The 24,773-nt window shown below is 34.7% G+C and overlaps 2 protein-coding genes across 2 annotated transcripts; both read right to left on the reverse strand.

The window, feature by feature from the left end:
• Window positions 1-1,011: 1,011 nt before the first annotated feature.
• LOC11415753 (aspartate--tRNA ligase, chloroplastic/mitochondrial) lies at window positions 1,012-8,927 on the reverse strand. Its single transcript, XM_024772647.2, has 14 exons — window positions 8,822-8,927; window positions 8,084-8,705; window positions 6,149-6,260; window positions 5,965-6,036; window positions 5,276-5,367; window positions 4,916-5,036; window positions 4,449-4,571; window positions 4,061-4,268; window positions 3,778-3,965; window positions 3,609-3,680; window positions 3,414-3,512; window positions 3,235-3,315; window positions 1,956-2,013; window positions 1,012-1,482 (listed from the first exon to the last, which is right to left on the reverse strand). Exons 2-14 carry the CDS (start codon window positions 8,686-8,688, stop codon window positions 1,316-1,318), a joined length of 1,998 nt encoding a protein of 665 aa, XP_024628415.2. The 5' UTR covers window positions 8,689-8,705; window positions 8,822-8,927; the 3' UTR covers window positions 1,012-1,315.
• Window positions 8,928-17,945: 9,018 nt separating this feature from the next.
• Window positions 17,946-18,919, reverse strand: LOC25502278 (21 kDa protein). Its single transcript, XM_013591902.3, has one exon. The coding sequence runs from the start codon at window positions 18,851-18,853 to the stop codon at window positions 18,203-18,205; it is 651 nt and encodes a 216-aa protein (XP_013447356.1). The 5' UTR covers window positions 18,854-18,919; the 3' UTR covers window positions 17,946-18,202.
• Between the last annotated feature and the right edge of the window lie 5,854 nt (window positions 18,920-24,773).

The raw sequence follows: 24,773 nt of genomic DNA on the forward strand, positions 1-24,773 counted from the left end.
AGAATTTTTTGGTGTTATTTTTATGATTTTATTTGACAGGTTTTTAGCATTTTTTACTTAGTGTTTTTATTGTTTTTAAAAGCAAAACTCAAAACTGCTAAAATGTGAGAGTGTCTGATGACTGATTATACATAAGAATTGTCCGGATTATAAAATCCGAAATAGTAAACATGAATCTGGATTTTAAAATCCGGAATACACAAGGGCATTTTTGGAAATTTTACAGGGCGCAGGAGAAGGCTATAGGGTGGAAAAAGTAATACTCTATTTTTATTTAAGTCCAAGAATAGATTTATTTTGCTTTTTTAAGAACTCGACCCTGGGGTTTTCATATAAATTATGACTGGGAATGAAAAACATGAAGATTGCGTATAGAGTATTATGTGTAGATAGAATTTGAAAGTTCCTCTTTATCCTTTTTTTTTTTTGACAAAAGTTCCTCTTTATACTTTTTCATGAGTGCTTTGCAAGTGTAACCTAGCTATATAACAAAATGTACCACATTTTCAACAGCAACAAAAATAGTACCAAACTTACATGTTACTTGCATTACTACCGACCAATTTTTATATTCACTGGATGCATAAGGTGTAATAGGTATCTCCATGATACAATCAAAATCCCTGGACTTTACTTGCACTTCCACATTGAAGGCCATTGATAATAGTAAATTCCAGAGTATAATTACATAATATAATAGTTTTCTTCATTCTCTTTGCACAAAAGAGAAAAAAGAAAATGATTTTGGGTGCAGAAATGTTTGGCTTTCAACATGCACATAGTGTGATTCGTTTTGCAAACATATCCATGCCTTTTGATAAAGAATAAACAACTCTTCAAAATAAAAATTAAAAAAAAACTCTTCAAAAAGACTCAATGAAGGAATGTAACATTTTCTACATGCACTTTTATGCATACACCCTTTGATGAACGGATAGCATATTCATCAAAGAACACGCCTATTGAAAAAGAATTAAATTCAAAAGCCAGAGATATAAAAACTCTTAAAACAAGCCACAAATAAACATATCCCTTTATATAGATAACTTTTCATGGTGTTCTTAGACTTCCCCTTTTTTATTCTCCACTCGCTCCTCCAGTGAGTAATAAGAGCGGAAAATTGTAATGGACTTAACTGAAATCAACTTGATTTTCTTAGGCTCGAAAAAAATGTGATAAACAACATGGAAATGTAGGTTTACATGGTACCGCTCCTAAAAATACATGTTGATTTATTTAAATGTCCATAAATTATTCTTTAACAGAGTACAAAAATGGGTATAAGCAACAGAACTATGAAGAGTTAAACGCCTATCTATGTAGTGATTGAAAGATCTTTCAGCTGTTGGGGATCCACCTCAGAAGGTGATCTCGTGAGGGCACACTGTGCAGTTGTTGTTTTTGGGAAAGCAATGACATCCCTGATTGAATTAGCCCCAGCTAGCAACATAACCAATCTGTCCAGACCAAAAGCTATGCCTCCTGCATTTGATATATAAATAATCATCAAAATCAACTGCTATTAAACATATTGAGATACAATTTGTGTGCCTCATGTTTTTATAGTGTTAAAATAAAAGATATGCCAATTAAATTTCAACTTGATAAATATTAGATGTTTTTATTGAAATGTTTTCGGTTTAGTGGGAAAGGAAAGTAATATTATATTACTTATATACTTATAACTGATGTGTGAAATGAGACAACATTAGAAGAGTTAGTGCCACATCATTCTATTCCGTATTCACTAAACCAAAAGCAGTGCAAAAGAAATACCCTTGTCTAAACTGCCACTACCATGCAGTTAATGATAACTGCTACTTCAATAAATAAAGAAAACTGGCCTTTTTTCCTTTCCTCGATATGGTTGTGCACAGACAAATGCTACTCTAATAAGATAATCCAGTTTATCGACAAGGGAGGAATGGGGCTATAAATCATTTTAGAAGACTTACCATGTGGTGGAGCCCCCATGTCGAGAGCTTCAAGAAGATATCCAAACTTAGCTTCAGCCTGAAAAAGAAATTATAATGGCAGAAAATTGCAGTTCACATTAACATGTAAGAAAATTGAAATATGTAGATATAGGGTATTGCGCGCATGTTAACTTTCAATTAATTGAATACACCACTTCCAAGACAATATTTCTATTTTTTTTATTCTTAACATGTGCCCTCAGGGCACTTGTTAGCATTTCCCATCAATAATAATGTTTGAGACTTATGAGTTTGATTTAACGTTTGAATTGCATAAGTATTTCAAGTGTTATGTTGTTGTTATGCAAGTGTTATTGTTATAATTACATAAGTATTTCAAGTTTAAATTATGTAAGTGTTATGCAACTATGTTGCAATGTGAGCTATGCGTATGAATTAAAATTTACTTAACTTTTCAAGTGTTATGGCAAGGTTTTGTCTTACTTATGCTATTTTACATGCATACATGTTGATTTATGTGCATATATTTGATATTTATGAGTTTTGTATAATCTTACGATTATACAATTTACGGTTTTACTTCCCCTTACCGATCATGCGTAAAATCTAGATTTTGACTACCTTGAATGAATCAATTGTCCCGTCCCTTGTGATGTAATCCAAACACATTCGTATAGTAACTCCACTTACTATTTTTATTTTTTTTGCACAATCTCCTCTCTACTTTTCGGGAAAGCCTTAAGTAAAATTGTCATAGGCTTGTATTTTTCATACCATTGGGAGCCCAAGGAAAAGTTGTAGACCCAATCACCCAAAGTAACCAAATCTATGTATGCGGGAGGATACATGTGAGGGTATATGTGTTAGAGTGGGTGAGTGGGGAAGTTAGGCAATTTGTGAAATCATATCTATTCTTATGATTCCCTCTTGTATCGACCTTCCTGCTCTAACATTTTTCTGCTTTCTAAATCTTTCTGTAACTCTTTCAAGAAGACTATTTGGTGTTGATTTTCTTGTTATTAATAAAATAGTACTTCCTGTTCTCCCAAAATTTGGTTGAATTGCAATATTACACCAAGATAGTAAGATACTTCAGTGGAAGGTACTAAAACTTTTTATTATAATAATAACACAGTGGAAAGTGTAGCCAGAAAAACAAATAGAGCACAAGAAACCAATGTTACATAATTCTAGTCTAAATTTTTCCAGCCAACATCAACTCACTTAATAAATATGAAAAGATAGAAACTAAATGAAAAACATAAATAAGACTAGGAATGGAGTCGCATGTACTAGCCTGCTCCATTGAGATGCCTACAGTCTCCAAAACCTTTTGTTGTATGTCGCGTTTATAAATTCTCAAACTCCCCCCGCCAATCTGACAAAGTATAATATATTGAGTGAGTATCAGTCACAAAATTGTAAGGCTCGCAAGTTAAAGGGAGAGGAAAGAAAATAGAAATGAATCTCGATCACCTCCACCCCATTGTAAACCATGTCATAAGCCAATGCACGAGCCGATGCAAGGTTGTTCATGTCTTCAGGATTTGGTGCAGTGAAAGGATGATGAAGAGCCTGCACAAACCCATAATTAAGAATAATAGAAAACATAACCAGATATCCTATTTATTAAGAAATGCATTGCTGGATGTTATTAAAAGCAAAACTGACCTCAAGCCTCTGCTCCGAATCATTCCACTCAAACATTGGAAAGTCGGTAATCCACAAAATTGAATGTCTGGCCTAAAATTCAAACAAAAATAACTAGATAACATAAGTGAAATGATTAATGGAGAAAGATAGAGAAAAAAATTCATTTAAAAAGCAGATACCAACTTACATGGTCAATCAAACCTAATTCATGAGCCACATAAACTCTAAGACGATCTAGAGTTTTATTTACAGATGCATGATGACCAACAGCAAATAAAATCAGATCACTTGGTCCTGCAGAGCATCGCCTTAATAAATCCTCTCTAGTTGCAGAATCCATACTTGATACTAAAGCAGAAATTCCCTCAATATCCCCTAAAATCAAAGGATTACACAATAAACACAGGAATATAACAAACATCTCTCAAAATATCATAAAATTGAGTTTTGATAGGGAATTGCAAATTTACCATTCTCCGTGATCTTGAGAAAAGGTAAACCCTTTGCACCAGATTTGTGTGCTTCATTGTAAATACCACCATTTGCACCAGATTTCTTAAGAACTGAATTTGAGTACTTTTTTGCACCAGAAGGTACACAAATTACTTTAATAACACCACCACACTCCAAGGAATCAGAGAAAACCTTGAAGGAAGACCCTGAGAAAATGTCAGATACCTGCCAGCCAATGAAAAGTTATATCTTAGCAAGATGAAGCAAATCTAGGTAAGTTATGGCAATACAAACTAAAACACAAGCAGTGATTCAACACAGGATTACAGCAAGCTATATCATAGAAACTACCATATGCTACAAACCACAAAAGTAATATGGAGGAGGTGAAATAAAGATCATTACATCTTTTAATTCTAGATCAAATCTGGTATCTGGACGGTCCGAACCATATCTATTCATTGCTTCAGCATATGTAAGCCTGGGGAAAGGGTTTGGTAATTCCACGCCCTTAATTTCAAGAAAAACCTGCAATAAAAACCAACTTCAAAATTAGCCATAATATACATGATTCGATTTTTATGGTTTTCTTTATGTGAAACCACGTCCACAAAAGATCTATATCAAACAAAATCTACAAACATTAACACCTTCCCATTTCAACATATATCTTTTCTTGAAATAAGTGAGACTGCAAATATCAACACCTGCTTCTAAATCTTCAATAGTATCACTTGACATTTCAAATCACCAAAAGAAGTTATCATCTGTTGATACCTTGTTCCTCCATTCTAAATTTTTATTTAATATATGTTTCCATTACTTCAAAATTGTGGATAAAATGAATATGATTATAGATGGCATAAACTAACCTTTCTGATCAACTCTTCATTAAGAGACAACATATCCTCTAAAGGAGTAAAAGCCATCTCCATATCTAGTTGTGTGAACTCAGGTTGTCTATCAGCTCTTAGATCTTCATCCCGAAAACATCTGTAAAAGGTAAATTGCATTTGATCCAGAAAGAAAAATGGTCACTTGCATCACAATCTTTTTATTGTAATTTTGGTTTAGCTTATAAAAGCAAGCATTCTGTATTCTTGGTTTATGTAAATCACACAACCAAATGCTTTTTTTATGGGAAAAAGGGAAGAGTTTTTACAAACCTCCATAACATAAGCCAGGATACAAATAACCTTAAAATAAATAAATAAAATAAAAGAATATTATACCTTGCTACTTGATAATATTTATCAAAACCAGCTACCATTAGCATTTGCTTAAATAGCTGAGGGCTTTGTGGCAAGGCATAGAATGTTCCTTGCTTCGTAATTCATGTGACAGAATCAACAAAACGTAAAATAAATTACATCTCTTAAAAAATAGATAAAACATTCATATTGCTTTTCAGCTTAGCAATGCTCTTCTCATAAAAGATGTTATGCCAATAAAATAAAATAAAAATTCAGTGGCATGATACAAACAACTTACTTATGAAAAAATACTACAATTTTTGCAATCATTTCTACACAGTCAAAACACAACAGATATATATCAAAGGACGGTCCTTTGTGCGCACATGCACAAGGCAAATCTGCATACGTTCTACATTAATGCCATTGAGGTATAGGTAGTAAATATCTTTTGAAGCTGGGATCATAAATCCTGTCAACTACTAAATTCAACATTGCAATATCCAATTGACCGTTTGAAAAAACAATTAATTGATCTGATTATGCAAAAGATAAATCTAATTGCCTGCATGAACTTCTGACGAGACCAATACTTTTAAAGTCTGTCAACTTATTTGCTCTATTGTAACTAAAATCCATACTAAACAAAGAGAAAGAAAGACTAGTAAAATGTTAGACAAATATAATGAAATAACAATCTCATGCAATAGGTGAAAAAATCTAAATACCTGGATTCTTGATGGAACTAAATAATCCCGGGCACCTTCTGGTGTGGATCTTGACAGTATTGGAGTTTCAATCTACCTTATGAACAAAAAAGGTAAAGATCAACACAGGATACCAAATACCAACAACCGAAGTACGATGTGCAATAGACTCAAAATTTCAAAAGATGAACCTGCAGGATAGTACCTCCACAAAACCATGTATGTCTTCTAGATATCTTCGTATGAGTTTAACCACATTATGCCGCAGCAACATGTTAGAATTCATTTGTTGCCTCCTTAGATCAAGATATCGATACCTAAAAATTCTTAATTGTAAGCAATAAATCTCTAATCTCAACTCGTCAATAAATTACAATTGGAGGTAAGACAAATGAAAACATCAACCACAATCAAACATGTGTCAGCAGAACATTCAACCACATCATTAAACTTGATAAAATATCATAATTTTTACAACCAAATGAGGAATTAATACTAAAAGCAGTCATTTGGTAAAAAAAAAAATACCAAAAGCAGTTATAGAGCAACTTATATTAAAACCACACTCATGCACGAGATGTACTAGGATGAAACAATACAAACAAAAGCCAACCAAGGAGGCAAGCTGGACACAGAACAGACAAAACCAAGAACAAATCCCCACAAGCAAAATTTCCAGCAGTAGCACACAAGCAATACTTGAACAGGCTAAAAATGTACCTAACTCCTTCGCACCTAACTCATACAACCAAAGAAAAGCCTCCCACCAGAATAACTAACAGACTTCACCAAAACTTGAAATAGTAAGAAATTCTCCACTTTCAAACTCAATTTCAAGCTTCAAAAATAAAAACTCATCACAGCTTCCACCTAGATATGAATACCTTACAAAGCAAGGACATGCCTTGCAAAACCTAGACATTACAGATTTCAACAAAGGATACCATGAAAAACAAAGACAGAATGCTGGTCTTACCGGTGAAAAACCGTGACAGTATGCTGATTGCAGACCGGAACAGCCCAGACCCGTTGATCTTCAATAGTTCTAATTTAATTTCGAGTATTGTAATATTTTAAATTGATCTGTGCTGCATTATGTTATATCAGTCGGTGTTGAACTTATGTATATTTTTCCAAATGCTTGCTGTTTATGTTTTCTGAGGGTAAAATAATCAATTAATGATGACTTTTTTTAGGGTACGAGACTAATGTAATAGTTGAATAACTATTGTGCAACACTAGCTCAAAGTCATGGCAGTAAAGGATGAATAGCACTAGATCACAAGATTGAGAACAAATCAGGGCTGTGTTAGACTAAAATCTGATTAGAGTTTTGAAGGCTATCAATTAGAAACTCTTTCAGCTCCATGTAAACTACCTAATGCAGAGCTAAAGCATTAGAAAGACACTATTAACAAACATTGTGGTCTAATAATGAGCATCATATGATGCTTGGTGAATAGCAATAATGTTGAATTTTTCTAAGGGTCTGTTTGGGAACGGGGGGTTTGGAGGGCTAAGTCTATATTTTGATATATATTTGGCATGTTTAAAAAAGTAAAAGAACATCATGATTAATGATCATATAATAATAGTTCAATCACACTTAATTGATTTAAGAAAACAGTTTATAGTGTTCATAATTTAAAAAAGAAAATGAAGTCCTCCCCTCCTAACCCCTCTATCCAAAGAGACCCTACAATTTTTGTTCTGCAATAAAATATGGATTTTGACATTTCTACTTTGTTTTGCTTTGGCATGTGTTTCAGTGATACCCTCAGTTGATTAAACTATGTTTGCCTTATGAAGCCAGAAATTGAAGTCGTTAATATTACATGTCTCTATGTTTTGGAATTTTGCTCAACTATAATTTTAACCTAGGAATCTAAAACTAAAACACTTACATAGTACGGAAAATTCTGATAGGCTCGGCACAAAATTATCGCATTTGAACTAAAATTAACGATAAGTCTGAAAAGAAATTTAGTAAATAAAAGACTTAATAACATGTAAACATGAAGAATGGCATTGAAAGAAAAAAGCAATAAAACCTAAAACTAGTGAGATTGTAACTTGTATGAGAAACCAATATATATATATATATATATATATATAAATAAGCAATGACAGGAAGACTTACCTCAAACGGACTTCCTCTTTAAGAGAATCTTTGGCATGATCAGTTGTAGTAACTAAGAATGGTAACTTTGCATTGACAGAATTTAAAAGTTGAACATCATTAGCAGCAATCTCGATGAAGCCGGTTTTGATCTTGTTGTTGATTGATTGATTTGGACGAGGCCTAACAATGCCTTGAATGGCAACCACGTACTCCAATCTAAGGTTATTGATAGCAGAATGTGCAACAGGAAATTCATCTGGAAGTGTTGTAACCTGAACAATGCCGGTATGGTCTCTAAGATTGAGAAAAGTGAGTCCACCATGGAGTCTGTGAAGTGCAACCCAGCCACAAAGACGAACTGTTTTGCCGATATCGTTGGAAGATAATTCGCCGCAATGATGAGTTCTTGAAACCCATTGAAGGGGTTCGTTGAGTGTTTCTGTTTCAGAAGGAAGTGGTTGTTGCTGTTGTATTGAAGCAGAAACAGAAGAAAGGGTTCTGGTTCTGGTTCTGGTTCTGGAAATTAAAGTTGGAATGGTTTTGGAAAGTCTAGAGAGAAAGAAAATTGATGGGGTCCGTCGAAGGGTCGTCAAAGGTAATGCTCTAAGGAATAGAGAAGACATATTGTTCTTCTTCTGTTCTGCGTTGAGAAAGGGTTAGTAACAAAATCAATTAATATTCCAGAAAACCATAATTTTGAAGAATGACCAAGAACTGAGAAGTAGTGGGTTTCGCTAATCAAGTTTCTGATAATACCTTTTCGGAGGCGATGTGAGAACGGATGGATGGATGGATAACTCCAACAAAATTGTTTTTCCGACAATCAAAACTTCATTTCCACACAAGTAAAAAATTCTAAAATGTCTCCAGCGGCAGTTAACAACTGTTGGGTAAAGCGCCGGCAGTTAACAACCGCTGGCACCAACGGTAGTTAACTGCCGTTCATACCGGTAAACTAGATCAGGTTATCCGGGAGAATTTTTCTTGTTTTTACATCCAATTGCAAATTAAAGTAAACAGTCAGGATATGTCGGGAAATTAAAACGTACGTGCAAAATAATATTTAACAGATAAAATTAAAACACAAGAAATAATATAAAGGTATGTTGGAAAATGTCATAGAAATACCAAAATGTACGGAACATGTCATAATTATACATCACAGTCAAAAAGTACATAAAAAAAAGCCTAATCACAATCAACCCTACTGCCTAGCATGCATCAGCCCCCTGCGCCACCTAGCAATCTGATACGTAAGGGCAGGGCGACCGGTACCGGCTATCCGCATCACCTCCTGGACAATCTCCTCTTTAGTCATCTCGGCTTGCCTGGCCACAATATCATCAGCTATATGCACCACATCCTAGATGATCGTCAGTGTGTCAGGCGTCTCCTTGGCATGCTCCTCCTCTATGATTTGCTCCACGTCGTCGGCCTGGGAGGAGATCCTTCATCAGGTGGGAGAATACGAGGGTGAGAGACTTTGGCATACCAAGTCATGTAGCCAGGCGAATGATGCCATGGTCTCTCTCACCCATCTCCCCAAGCAGTGAATAACCACGCCTGAGCGTCCATCAACACAGTGGTTAGCAACTGCGTAGGCACCTAAGGGACATCTGATGGATGTCTGGGAACGTCCTGTACAAAGGATAACTGCCTCTTTACCCGCTCAGGTAAATGACGGTACACCCTCTCCTTCCCGAACATGAGCCATCCCGAGTAAGTGCACAGAAGCTGAAATGGATGCACGTCTATGTGATCACCATAAGTAGAAAACTTGACGTCATCCACCTCCAAGCGATCCTGGCATAAGCGGTAATGGTGCACATCTTTATGCCCTCTGCTAGTAAGCCATCTCCCAACACATGGTCTCTCCGGCTTCCACCCCAGGTTTGGCTTCCTTGGGTAAGGACCTGGCAAATGCTCCAAAATCCATCCCTGCAACAAAATAAATAATACACAACATTAATTATTCGAGTTAAATATTCAATGAATCTAAAACATTATAAAATAATCTAACATAATAATAAAATTTATAAAATAAATTCATAAAGAAATTAAGATAAATATTAAATTATTACCATAAAAAGAGTCGTACAAATCAGCCATCGTTCTGTTATTCAGGATAACAGAATCATCCAGATAATCGTACAAGTAAGCTAAGGTCATCCCTCCCCATGACCACTTCCCAATCGCCTGCAAGTCCGCCGTGCAATCAAGATATATCAAGTCGATGTGTATGTTCGTTTTGTTAGTGAACAGCGCACAACCGACGAGATATAGAAGGAAACTCCTCACACACCACACCCTCCTCCTGCCTCTCTCCTGCAGCTCCTCCCTCATTTGTGGCTCCTCAAGCCGTCCAGCCTCTGTCAGGTGGTCCTCATATACCCGCTTCGGTGAGGGATAACTGATATGACCAGCAGATTGATTCTTAACCTCAGCCCTAGCATCAGCATCTGACATGTCCAACAACCTGGTCATCAAATCAATCGAAAGGTCTTGATCCATTGCCTCGTCGTGCTCCAGTATGCGGCCGTGAATAGGAATGTGTAGGAGATTATGCACATCGTCCAAAGTGATCGTCATCTCCCCCACAGGTAGATTAAAACTACTGGTCTCCGTGTGCCACCTCTCATAGAGAGCACGTATCATGGCATGGGTCACAGTTGAATACCCAGTGTATATCAAATCATGTAGGCCAGACCCCTCCACATGCTCCTAAAACCACCTCAAACCCGCCTCCGGTTTATCAAGCTCTTTCATCTTTTCCCTGCATTTATACTCTTGTAACCCACTTCATCATACCACATCTGAAATTCAAATTAATTAAGACATTGTCACTATTTTAAATAATTCAAACACTTACGCTACATAATATTAAATAATTAAATCACTTACGCTACATTATTTTAAATAATTAAAATCACTTACGCTACATAATATTAAATAATTGAAACACTTACGCTACATAATATTAAATAATTAAATCACTTACGCTACATTATTTTAAATAATTAAATCATTACGCTTCATAATATTAAATAATTAAAACACTTACGCTACATAATATTAAATAATTAAAACACTTACGCTACATTATTTTAAATAATCACTTTAAATCATTTAAAGAATTTTAAACAATTTAAACACTTACATTATGATGGTTCATCCAAAGAGGGTTCGCCATGTGCCTCGCGTAGTCGGACAACAGTGACATGGTCTCAGGTCCTCTAGGAAAGGGAGGCCCTCCAACAGGATACGACAGTATCAACGGAACACGACAACGTCGTGGCTGAGTCTGAGGCTCAGGCTCACCCTCAGGAACTAGATTATCTGCCTCAAGATAATCCTCCACAACATCATGTGGCACCCCCTCATCATCTCTCACCTCCTCATCCTCTGCCTCGTCCTGCGGTGACTGAAAAAACATTCTCTCCTCCTCCATCCGATCATATCCAACAAAACCCTCATCCGCATACCCAACATAATCATGCGCTGGTGTCGGATCAACCACCTGGGAGGAGTAATCCACCTGTGCCTGTGAGCCCTCTCCATATATCCTCGGGTCCCTGCGCTTCCGAGTCTTATGGACATACGGGTTTTGATCCCCCTTTTCTCTCCGAGGCTAGCGGTACTCGCCACTTTACCTTTCCGCATCCTATCATCTCTAATAACCCGTTACTTCTCATCCATATCCCTAGCCATATCTGTACAAAACAAATTTAAAAAAACATAAATACGTGGAACAATGGTTCTAACCTAATCTAACTTATGTATTCATCAAACCTAATCTAACTACATTATCCTAATCTAACTTATGCATTCATCAAATCTAATCTAACTACATTATCACATTATGGTTATTCTACATTATGGTTATCATTATGCCAAAATTATGGAGCAATGTTCTAGCCCTTACATTATCACAAATTAAACTTAAGCATATATGATAAATTAAACTTAGGCATTCATAAAATTTAATATAACACATTCGTCAAACTTTATGTAACATACCACATTATGTCATTCATCAAACTTGCCAAAAAAACAAACTTATAAACATCATAACATATATGCATTACACAAATATACGGTTATTATATCATTATGTCCAAACTAATCAAACTTGCCAAAAAAAAAAAAAAATGCAAACTTATAATCATTATAACATACATACATTATAAAATTGAACATATTTGCAAAAATATTACACAAAAAGAGCAAGATTTTCTCACTTAGGCATTTCATCAAACACCTTTTGTGCGTTTCAAAATACTAGCACAATTGGTGTTAATTCAACTACATTGTACCTAAACCTACTCTAAACAACAATGCCAACAAAAACCCTACATTATAACATCAAATTCTAACATAATTTTCAATTTCAAAAACCTAACCTAAACACTAAAGTTTTGCTAAAACTATGAAAACTAACACCCTAAACAACCTACATTGCATGTAAATAGGAAGAAAATAACTTACTTGTTAATTACTTGAAGAAAGTTGGCTCAAATCCGTGCAATTGAAGTTGGGATGAAGTTGGTTTTGTGTTGTTTTGAACTTGTAACCAGAAACTGGAAGTTTTCTGCGTTCTTAAAATACATAATGCAGCGATAGTTAACTACCGCTGGGACCAACGGCAGTTAACTGCCGACGGTTTCTTCAATGGTAGTTAACTACCGCCAGGGGCCCCAACGTAATTTACTTGTGGCAATGTGAAATTTCTTATGTCAAAAAAGCAATTTTCTAACTCCAGCGTCGTCGTCACTCTTCTGATATGTTGCTTTACAAGCCCATTTTCTTATCTTATATTTTCAATTTCAGAATTTCTTTTTCCACCCTCCAACTTTCTTGTACGCGATCATTTTGAATTTATAAAATCCAACGGAATGAAAAGTTTTTAAGGATGATGTTCCAATCTTAGGTAGTGAAGACTCCAAAAGTAGTATTTATAAATGAATTTACATTTACCCTCTTCTAAGAATACTATCAAGGTTTAAATCTAAATGGTGTGTTTGGATTGAGGGTTTAGAAGGGAAAAAGAGGAGAGGGTGTTTTTTCAAGTCTAAGGTTGCTAACATGTAACTCTAATGATTTTGAAATTATCTAATTTACAACGAATGAAATGAATTTACATTTACCCTCTTCTAAGAATTTAAAACTGAATTCAAGTCTTTTTTTTTTACCGCAAAACAAAATTCTTAGAGGTACATGCTAGCAATGACTTGTTCACTCATTTCATTCGTTGTAACTTAGATAATTTCAAAATTATTGGAGACGTGTATCTAAGAAAAATATGATTATAATCATCCACCCCTTAATATTGTATACCAATGTGGTACTTCTATGTGGTGATGGTGGTTTTTAGATTTCATAATTTCAACTATGTTATATTAGTTTCAATAACATAGTTTCAAATTATAAAATCTAAAATGTGTCAATAACATAACATAACAGTTGCAAATTCAATTAATAAAAATGACATAATTTAAAATTGAAAACACAATTTTATAATATATTTACATAACATCATCATCATATTCTCTTAATGTGGTCAACATTATTGTGACCTAGAATAACATTAAAACTGAATTTCAATTAGCAATTTAGTTTGCTCATGATATGAGTTTTGTAAACATTACTATATAGGGTGTTTCTCTTAATATAGTCAACACTTTGAAACCATCTTTTACAACATTCTAACTTTGGCTTTGATATTGTAAGTGTTTTAGTTTCTCGTGTTAGAAGAACTGGTAATGCTCATTCTCATTCTAAGTTTGCTTTAGTTTCAATTGATTATGTTTGAATCGAAAAATTTGTCACAACCAATTTGATTCACTTTTATTTGAAATCGATTTTCAACCAAAAAAAAAAAAAAAAACTTATCCAAATCGAGTCCATTTTTATTTTATGATGTAGACCCGCAAATGAATAAATTTGCATCCCTATTAAAAAAAACAAACTTAATATATTTTTTGTTGACAGGAGCAACATTAATATTTTCCTTTAGGGACCATAAACAACACTATTTCGTCTCGTATCTCTTGCTAGCAGAGCAACCATTAATTAACAAGGTGTTCACGAGGGGAAGATTACAAACTAAAAGTGTCGTTTTTGTATGTGGCCTTTTTTTTATGCCAAATAAATAAATAAATAACTATGGAGATGGTTAATTTGTCACACTCTCACTAGTCACCACCTACTTAGTTTCCAGTCTTTTCGTTCGCTTCACGGGATGCCAATGTCTCCAAACTCAATTCCAAAACTTCACATAAAATAAGCCAAACAATTTCCCAACCTTGTCTACAGTTGTCATTTTCATAACTATTTCTTGAAGGTTGATCATGCAATTTATCTATCTGGGTGAAAGATGTTACGGGTTAATGTGGTTTACATTTTTAGGGACATACATTCACATCTCGTGAGGGAGTGAAAAAGTTGATACCCTAACAATTCGATATGTTACTCTTTTTCTTTTCTTTTTTTGAGGAAAGATGCATTACTCATTGTTTTTTTTTTTTTTCTTTCTTAAATACGTTACTCATTGTTATTCATCAAGATTCAACTTAATTTCCGTTGGTTGATATCCATAACAAATTGATATATCATAAACTATAAACCCACCAAACAAGTAACATTTGAAAAAACTTTATAAACACCTCTACTTAATTATGAAATGATTATTATCAAACACCTCTAGTTAGTGTATGTTTAATTTTGAGTTAAATGATTCTAGATAAAATTAAGTTTTTTTTTTTCCGACAATGATAAAATTAAGTTGAATGTTTATATACAACTAATTTTAACATGAAATTTAAAACTAAAATAAACTCTAGAAGTCAAAAACTACAAATTTTTGTTCATAGAATCAACTTTACAAACAAAATCAATTGTCTTTTTGATCATCCAAACACGATAAAATCAATTTTGCAACATCTAGAATCATTTTTTACCACCAAAATTAAAACCAAACATATGCTTATTCATGCTAACTTATACATGATAAACTAACCATTAAATTAGATAGCATTTTCGTGATGTCAAAGAGAGCCATAGTGTATTACTATAGTCAATTGGATTCTATATTTGTAAGATTGATTAGACTACCATAATTTCTTATCAAACAAAAAGTTGTGACTGCAGGTCCCCTGTCTCATTCATATCTTCATGCCATGCGTTTTTATATTAGTATTTTTTTTAAATGATCGATAAAAAAAAATAAAAAAAAAAAAAGTTGAACAAACATCATAATTGAATTGAAAAGGAAAATATTTGTGCATGGAAACATTATCAAGAAGGTATCAATCATAGACATCCAAATCAATAAAAAAAATAGTGGAATCCAATTGATAAAATTTGACGTGGTCCCTCCAAATCATGTCATTGCATTATATGGTTGAAGAAAATATCCCTGGAATTCTATAATGATGATAATCATAAGAGTAAATTGTTTATGCTTGCAATTTTCCATCCTATTATATCAAAAGTAACTTGCAAGTGAATTTCACTTGCCCAAGATCATCATTACAAGTTATATGTCCAGAAGTTTGAGTATATGTCTGATCAATCTCAGCTATATATTCCCGAGTCAAGTAAAGGAATAGCAAATTTTCCAGCTAACTCAAGTCCAAATTAATATTGTTAGAAAATAAACAAACTTTATTCTATGAGTGTTGTAGCAATGGCGACTGTTAAACAAGACGAACTATAATAATTCGAATATTCATCATGCATGGGACCTCCCTCCCCATCTCATTAAATAAACAATAGGATAAATTACATTTTTTTATCCTTTTGAGCACCTTCAATGGTGCAACCCAAATGTATAGTTTAGTGGAGTCTACATTGCCACGTTATCTTAAAGAACCACATTCATGTTTTGCTTCAATGGTACAACTTTTTTTTAATAGACGAGATGTCAAAGCCAGCATAAACTTACACACATAAAGTGGAGGTATCAGAGTTCGAACCCTAATCATGACGTTCAGCATAATAATTTCAGTATCTTTTACGAGTTGAGCTAGAACTTATGGACAACTATACAACTTTTAAATACTTATATCGGATCTACCAACTTTAACTCACTTATTTATATTGTATTCATATTTATTTTATTACAATTCACATTTTAATATTGTAACTTTCATTGAGAAATGTGTCACAAAAAATGACAACATACTCCAATAGTAAACAAGTTCAAAATTGAGTCCGCTTCTTAAAAATCTAACCAAGAACCTCCCGTTGATGGTGAGATTATTTAGGTTTTATTTTGATCTCTTAAGTTGTTTCTATTCTATTTTGACCTATTAAATAACAAATGCCCAGTCATTGAGCTGTGTTTTTTAGGACTTCTCACTATCTATATTCTATATGAGGAAGTATTAATGGTAAGCTATAAAAATAACAACTTACTCCAATAGTAAAGAAGTTCAAAATTGAGTTCGCTTCTTAAAAATCTAACCAAGAATCTCCCGTTGATGGTGAGATTATTTTAGGTTTTATTTTGATCTCTTAAGTTGTTTCTATTCTATTTTGACCTATTAAATAACAAATGCCCAGTCATTGAGCTGTGTTTTTTAGGACTTCTCACTATCTATATTCTATATGAGGAAGTATTAATGGTAAGCTATAAAAATGAAGGATCATATTCCTTAAAAGCAAATGAAGGATCATTAAGGAACATGGTAGAAAATACTTGAGATGATCGATAAGAATTCGCAAATTGTAATCCTAATAAACCAATAATACTCTCTCTTTTTCTTTTTATAAAAGCATGCAACAAAAATCGTTGTTATTAAAAAATAATTAAATATGGTTTTTTGTTCATATAAATATTTTATTTTTTCGTTATAGTTTCTCTAAAAAGATTATTTTTGGTCGTCAAAAAATATACATTGTCACTTTTAATGTATACTTTTGAGTCAAGTAATATGTAATACTCTCTCCGTCCCATATTAGATGATCTAGTTGACTCCGACACACGTATCAATGCATATGTTTTATCTTTGAAATCTTCAATTCTCTACTAAAAAAAATTATGAAAATTTAATATTTTAAAAATATTCATTAAGACGAATTCAACATCTTACATGATATTATTTATCTTTGTGAATTAGTAGAAAAATATGGTGAAAGTATGTTAAGTCAACAATGTATATTGTCAAATAGGTCATCTATTGAAGGACGGAGAGATACTATTTAAAATTTTAAATGATTTTTTATAAGAATATTTAGAATATTATAAGATAGCATATAGTTTGTTGGCATCGAGTAACTATCTACGTTGTTGTTTAGAAATTCTAACTCAACTGTCAAATACCGAAATTGTAAAGATTGGATGTCGTGACCCGAATTCGAACCTGAGACTTCACAGTTGTGTGTAAGTTTAATTTCATTGAATTACTACTTCATATAAGACAAAAAAAACTATGTACCTTGTTTTTTTTAGACATGGGTTAGTACGCAAATATTAACCATCAACATCCTTAAACAGACGAAATTACACCTCAAAAATTGATACCAAACAGCTCTAAGGAATAAAATTATCTTTGGTTAAGATTGTGGTGGACAAAGACAGACTTTTCAAAGCAGTTTAATTATGAAAAGGAAAATTTGAGTGGGTTCCTCCTAATGATACCAACTTGAAATCAAATTAAAGTAAAGTTAAGATAATTATGTCATTGAAAATAAGTTTATAAGATCGTTTCACTCAAAGGTAACATTAAAGTGAATGCTTTAATATCGTTTTTCATCTACAGTTATTACCTTGAATGAAATAAATAAATAACACAATTTAGAGTGGCTCTAATTAAAGAAAGATTGAAACGCCTTTACCTTCAAACGATACGATACATTTTAAATTGTGGCTTCTTTTCCGTATATATACACACTTCATATATTCATGCTCAGAAGTCTCGTGAAGAAGCCCACATGCGATTGTTTTTTCTTGCTACCAAGTAACAACAAAGCTATAACCAAAACCATAATAATAATTTACATTCACCATTCACATTTCACGTCTTTCTCGTTCACACTACACTTTAATTAACTCAACTCAACTCAACAATAATTCTGAAATTGGAAGAAAAAAAGTAATAATAATCAAATCAAACGGTCACAAATTGATCGATCAATTCAAGGCATTCCTTTTTGTGCGTAACCATTAACAAGTGCCAAAGCATTACTCGTCAACTTTTTCACCTTTGAGACACGATTCTGTACATCCGCTTTCACCGGACAATCTTCTACATCTTGAAATCCATCCGTACATGTTTCTTCATCAGTAAGCGCCGCACTCATCCACGTCTGCACGTTACTCATCTGAAACAGAAACGAATCTGCTCCGGCACCGGCGCCAGTTCCGGCGGCTCCAATCTGCCGCATCTGTTTAAGCGAACCACGGATTTCATCAACAGCATCGTCAAGATTTGAGAAACAGTCATGGAGAGCGAGTGTGGCGCGTGAACTACCGCTGTAATCTGCTTCGCGAGTGAGATTGGAGAGATAAGAGGCAGTTCGGTGGACTTTGGAGAAGCTTACGGCTATGGCGATGCGAGCGAGTTGGCCAGGATTCTGTTGAACTGCATTGGCGTAACGAGAGAGGGAAGTGTAGCATATGTCAGGGTAGAGTGTTGCGTTGCAACTTGAACGGATGAATTCGGCGTCGTCGTTGGTGGTGGTCGGAGGTTCTGCTCCGGTGGCGGTTGTCGAACGGAGATTGGAGAATGTGGCTGCGAAGAAGAGGATTGATAATAGGAGGAAACTGTGAGAGCATTGGGTTGTCATTGTTGCTAACTGTTTTTCTTTTGTTTTTATATTTTGTGCGTTTGTGACTGTGTAGGGCGAGTTCTAAATGGCGAGGGTTTTGTAGGCAATAATTTTTGGTAAATTACTTCATGGTCGCTAGCTTTTGGTTTAATATCCACAATGCCATTATATAATTTTATAATTATTTTTATTTTTATTGTTTTTTTACAATAACTTATATTTCTTTTCTTTTGTTTGTCAAATAATATACCAAACCAAACACATCTTATGCATATCAAGATCCTTATTAAAAAATGTCGGAATTGTTGGCTCATATGTGGTAATTCAGGATTAAACCTCAGCTCTTCCATACATGTGTGAATATTCGATGACTATTATTCGTCTAGCTAAAAAAGTATTTAGTTTAGCTTTGGTTTTTCAATTTTATTCAACGTGCACCAAAAGAACTATATCTAATATATGATGGATTTAATTGTTATTAGATGTTTGTTTGGATCGACTATATGTTTTGCAAAATTGCAATAGTTTTTTAGTGTAGTTTTGTCAAAATTGAGGTAGCTCTTTCAGTGTCAATGACAACAGGTACTATAGTATAAAACTCTTAAAGAATTTCGTTCATGGTTTTTATATGGTATTAAATGTATATTGCGGATTTTAGTGAAGAAATTATTTGACAAAGAGGATAGTCAACGAGTGTGTGATTAGAATTTCAATTTAAACATTGAAAGACCGGAGGAAAATTGGAGAAAACATGTTAGAGATAGAGAGAGAAACTCTGGAGAATTCTTAATCGTAAAGCAATCCTGGTCACCACCACCATCTTCCCTTCCACCGTCACCCACAACCACCTACCTCAACCTCATCCATGGCTAACCCCAAACCAGCAATTGTTCCTTGGTCCTTCCTGTTTGATTCGCGTGATGATCCACCAAAAATGCAACATGTATCAAACCCTAAGATTCCGAAACAACAAAAAACCTTCGCTAAAGCAGTTAACAACGTCTCTAACATTCCACTGAGTCAACTCCCCATCGCGGTGGTTAAAGGCAACGAACTTGAAATCGAAATACCTGAGGAGGAATACGAGACCAGATTGGAGACATGCAAGCACAACCTGCATGGGAGAGTTATTTCGCCCAAAGGCGTGCAACCACTCACTGTTGTTGCGTTGAAAAATAGGTTATCAACACTGTGGAAATCCATAGGTAGATGGGGAGTCACTTCCGTCGATAAGGGTTACTATGAATTTGTGTTTTCATCTGTAGAGAATGTTAGAAGAGTTAGAGCAATTAATTCCTGGGATTTAAATCCTGGGTTTTTAAAACTATTCACATGGTCCAAAGATTTTCACCCTAGTACCTTAAAACAATCTACTGCTCAAGTTTGGGTAAAAATCCATGGTTTGTCGCAAGAATACTGGAGGCCTAAAATCATTTTTGCTATTGCGAGTTGTATGGGAACACCCTTATGCACTAATGTAACAACTAACCAAAACCCTTTTGAAAGACACTTTGGACACTATGTTAGAGTGTTAGTTGACATTGATTTAACACAAGAGTTAAGATATAAAGTGTTGGTAGAGCGAAAAGACTATGCTTTTTTGTTGAGATGGAATATGAGAATTTGCCGGAATATTGCACCTTTTGCAACTGTACTGGGCACTACTTTGAAATTTGCAAAAAAAGAAATATTACCAAACATGCTGAGAATAAAGAGATGAACAAAAACAAAACTGAAGCCAGAAAACAATATGTGCAAACTGCTGATAACATAGGAAAAGGAAAGCAAGTGGAGACGGCTGATTTAGAGGAAGACGTTAGTGCAATTCCTGTAGTTCAAGTGCATGCAAATGAAGCAGGCACCAGTGGTGTGAAAGATAAGGTAAACTTGTCCAACAGATACATGGAACTTGCAAGAATGGAAAATGAGGTTATGGAGAAGGAACTGAATGATGTAGAGCACATAGATGCAGCTACAAGGCAAGTAAATGATTCACCAAATGGGGAAAATTCTGACTCTAATGAATCAGAATTTGTTGATGCAACACAAGTCAATGAAGTTGATCAGGATTTTGAAGACAGGGAGGAAGTTAACCAGCAAACCAATGATATCACATCTGATGTCCAAGTCCTTAATAACAATATTGAGATGATTCCAGCTGTTCAGGAGAATACAAACAGAGCCCCCTCTGAAGTTCAAAAAGATATAGAGTTCTTACAACAATCTTGGGCAAACATGGTGGATTTTGAAGCAACAGAAGCTTTGGCAATATCAGATGAAGATAATGATAACCTCTTGGAACATGGTTTAAATGAAGCTCATATGAATTTAGGCTTCCAACTGGTAAAGTCTAGGAGAGGTAAGAGGGGAGGTATGCATATGTCAACTCCTAGAAAGCCTTACAACACCAAGAAGAAGCCTGGTAAGACCAATCTTTCCTTATGAGGATCCTTTTCTAGAATGTGAGGGTATGGCCAACTCACTAACTAAATTGGCTATAAAGAGATTAATTTTACAACATAAACCATATATATTAGTAATAGTTGAACCATGGATTTCCTTTAATGATTTTCCTTATAGATGGTTAGCCCGACAAAACCTGAAACTTTTTGCAACCAACACTAGAAGTGGTCAGATCCCAAACATGTGATGTATATGTAAAAATCAAATCAACCCCACCATTTTAGCCTCAGATAACCAGCAAATGTCATTCATGATTACTGAACAAGATAAAACCTTTTGTGTCTCAGCTGTCTATGCTTTTACTAACTACAATCAGAGAAGAAACCTATGGAGAAACCTTCAAACCCAACATCAATTACCCTGGTGCTTCATTGGAGACTATAATGTAATTATAGAAGCCCATGAGTATCAAGGTGCCTTCCAACCAGCCAGACTGCCTATGAATGAATTCCTTCAATGGTCAAGCAACAATCATTTAATCCATCTTCCTACTAGGGGTGCCTTTTTTACTTGGTCAAATGGTAGAAGAGGTTCAAATCACACAAAGAAGAGATTAGATAGAACAATTTGTAATCATCTATGGATTGACATGTGTACCTCAATATCCTGCTCAACTCTTATCAAAAACAGATCAGATCATTTTCCAATACTTTTAGACTTTCAGACAAACAATGTCAGTTTTGCATCTCAGTTCAGGTTTATGCAGATGTGGTCCTTGCATCCTGACTGTAAGAAGATAGTGGAGAGTTGTTGGAACAAACCAGTAGTAGGGTGCCCAATGTTTGTGTTGAGTAAAAAGCTCAAAAACCTGAAACTAGTTTTAAAGGATTGGAACAAAGAAATCTTTGAAAATGTTCAAGACAGTGTGAAGAAAGCTGAGGAGGAACTTAATCAATTCCAGATGCATATTAACCAAGTAGGCTACACTCATACATTGGCCAACACAGAAAAAACTGCCCAAGCAAAATTAGACTCTTCCCTTCAAATTGAAGAAGTTTTCTGGAAAGAAAAATCTAGAGTGAAATGGCATGCTGAAGGAGAGCGAAACACCAAATTTTTCCACAGGATTGCTAATATTAAGAACTCTACAAATTTGATCTCCATTCTCAAACATGACAATCTAGTAATCACATACCAAAATTAAATAGCAGACCATATAGTGAACCATTATACTAACCTTTTTTTCGTAGTTTTTCTGTTTTGCAGGATTCTAGCTTGATTGAGGATTCTATCCCAAACATTGTCACTGAACAAGCAAATAATTTGTTAACTATGCTACCTTCTGAAGAGGAGATTTTTAATGATGTTTCCAACCTCAACAGAGATAGTGCATCAGGGCCTGATGGTTTTGGTGCACATTTCTATTACACATTGGTCAATTATCAAAAAGGATGTTGTGAGTGCAGTTCTTCAATTTTTCACTGATGGGTGGATATTGCCAAGCTACAATTCAAACACTCTAGTGTTAATCCCCAAAACACCAAATGCAGATACTGTTGATCAATTTAGACCAATTGTCATTGCCAATTTCAAGCATAAAATCATCACAAAGGTTCTTGCAAATAGACTCTCACAAATTCTTCCCAACATAGTTTCTCAAGAGCAAAGAGCATTCATTCATGGTAGGAATATAAAAGACTGCATTTGTCTTACTTCAGAGGCAATCAATCTTATGCAGGCAAAGACATTTGGAGGTAACTTAGCAATGAAGGTAGACATAGCTAAAGCATTTGATACTCTAGAATGGGGATTTCTGTTGAAAGTGTTGAAGCCTTTTGGATTCAATAGCACCTTTTGTGACTGGATGAAAGTGATTTTGGAGTCTGCATACATCTCCATATCTATCAATGGCAAACAAAGAGGTTATTTTAAGTGCAAAAGAGGAGTGAGACAGGGAGCCCATCTCTCACCTTTACTTTTCTGTCTTGCAGAAGATGTTCTTAGCAGATGCATATCAAATCTTGTTAGGGAAGGAAAGATTAAGCAGATAAAAGGCACAAGACATTCAATGGTTCCCTCACACATTCTATATGATGATGACATTATGCTGTTTTGCAAAGGAGACTCAACCTCCATTCAAGCCTTGACACAACTCTTCAATGACTATGCTGCAATCTCAGGCCAAAAGGTAAATCCCTCGAAATCTATTTTGTATGCTGGCTCCATGACTGCTCAAAGACATCTCAGCATTGCTACATCTCTGGGATTCACTGTTGGTTTCCTACCTTTTATGTATCTGGGAGCCCCTATCTTTAAAGGAAATCCAAAAAAGGCTCACTTCCAATTCATTGTTGATAGAGTCAGAACCAAATTAGCAGCCTAGAAAGCTTCATTGTTGTCTATAGCAGGAAGGGTTCAACTAGTCAAAGTTGCCATCCATGGTATGCTACTTCACACAATTCTTATTTATGCTTGGCCTTCCTCATTGACTAAAGAAATAGAAAGATATATTAGGAATTTTATATGGAGTGGAGACCTATACAAGAAAAAGTTGGTAATTGTTGCTTGGAAGAAATGATGCTTACCTTACTCTGAAGGAGGCCTTGGTTTGAGGTCAATTGTGGTTTTAAATGAAGCTTCGAATCTGAAGATCTGCTGGGACCTTTGTAATTCAGAGGAGCAATGGGCCATTTTCCTTAGAGATAGAGTGATGAGGGGTAACAGATGTATTAGACACCATATTTTCTCATATCTATGGAGTAGTTTCAAACACAAGACTGGTGATTTGAATAATAACACTTTGTGGATGCTTGGCAATGACAATGAGATTAATTTTTGGACTGATAGGTGGTGTGATGCTCCTTTAGTGGAGATGCTCCAGCTTCCTGATAACATTCACAACAACCTGACTTCTAAATTCAAGCACTTCATTTCAGATGGTAGATGGACCATACCTAAAGAGCTTCAATTTATATTCCCTAATCTGATGAATATAGTTCAAAAGGTAATTATTCCTTATAGGGAGAAAAGGGATACTAGAATTTGGTCACCAGTGGATACATGTATTTTAAATCTTAAAGTGACTTATGCTCATTGTTCTACTGCTATTAACAATGTTTCTTGGGGCAAAATTATCTGGAACATTTCTATCCCCCCCTTCAAAATCACTGTTTTTTTGGAGATTAATTCACAACAAAATTCCAACTGATGAAAATTTTATGCTTAGAGGCATGGTAATACCTTCCTGTTGTAGCTTGTGTTACAAGAAAGAGGAGAATTTCCAGCAGTTGTTTTTTGACGGTGAATATTCTTGTAATATTTGGAGATGGTTGGCTTCATCCATTGGTTTTAATAACCAGATTTCATCCTTGCAAGATGCCCTGCAGATCTTAAACACTCCATGAAGCCCCTAGTGCAAAATTTTGGTTTTATCTGCTATAATATATTCAATCAATGCTATCTGGTATGCTAGGAATCAAAAGAAGTTCAACAACTCTAACATTCATCGGAGATCATCAATTGCTAGAATAATATC

The sequence above is a fragment of the Medicago truncatula genome, chromosome 8 (assembly GCF_003473485.1).
Source record: "Medicago truncatula cultivar Jemalong A17 chromosome 8, MtrunA17r5.0-ANR, whole genome shotgun sequence".
In the NCBI taxonomy this organism is placed as follows: Eukaryota; Viridiplantae; Streptophyta; class Magnoliopsida; order Fabales; family Fabaceae; genus Medicago; species Medicago truncatula.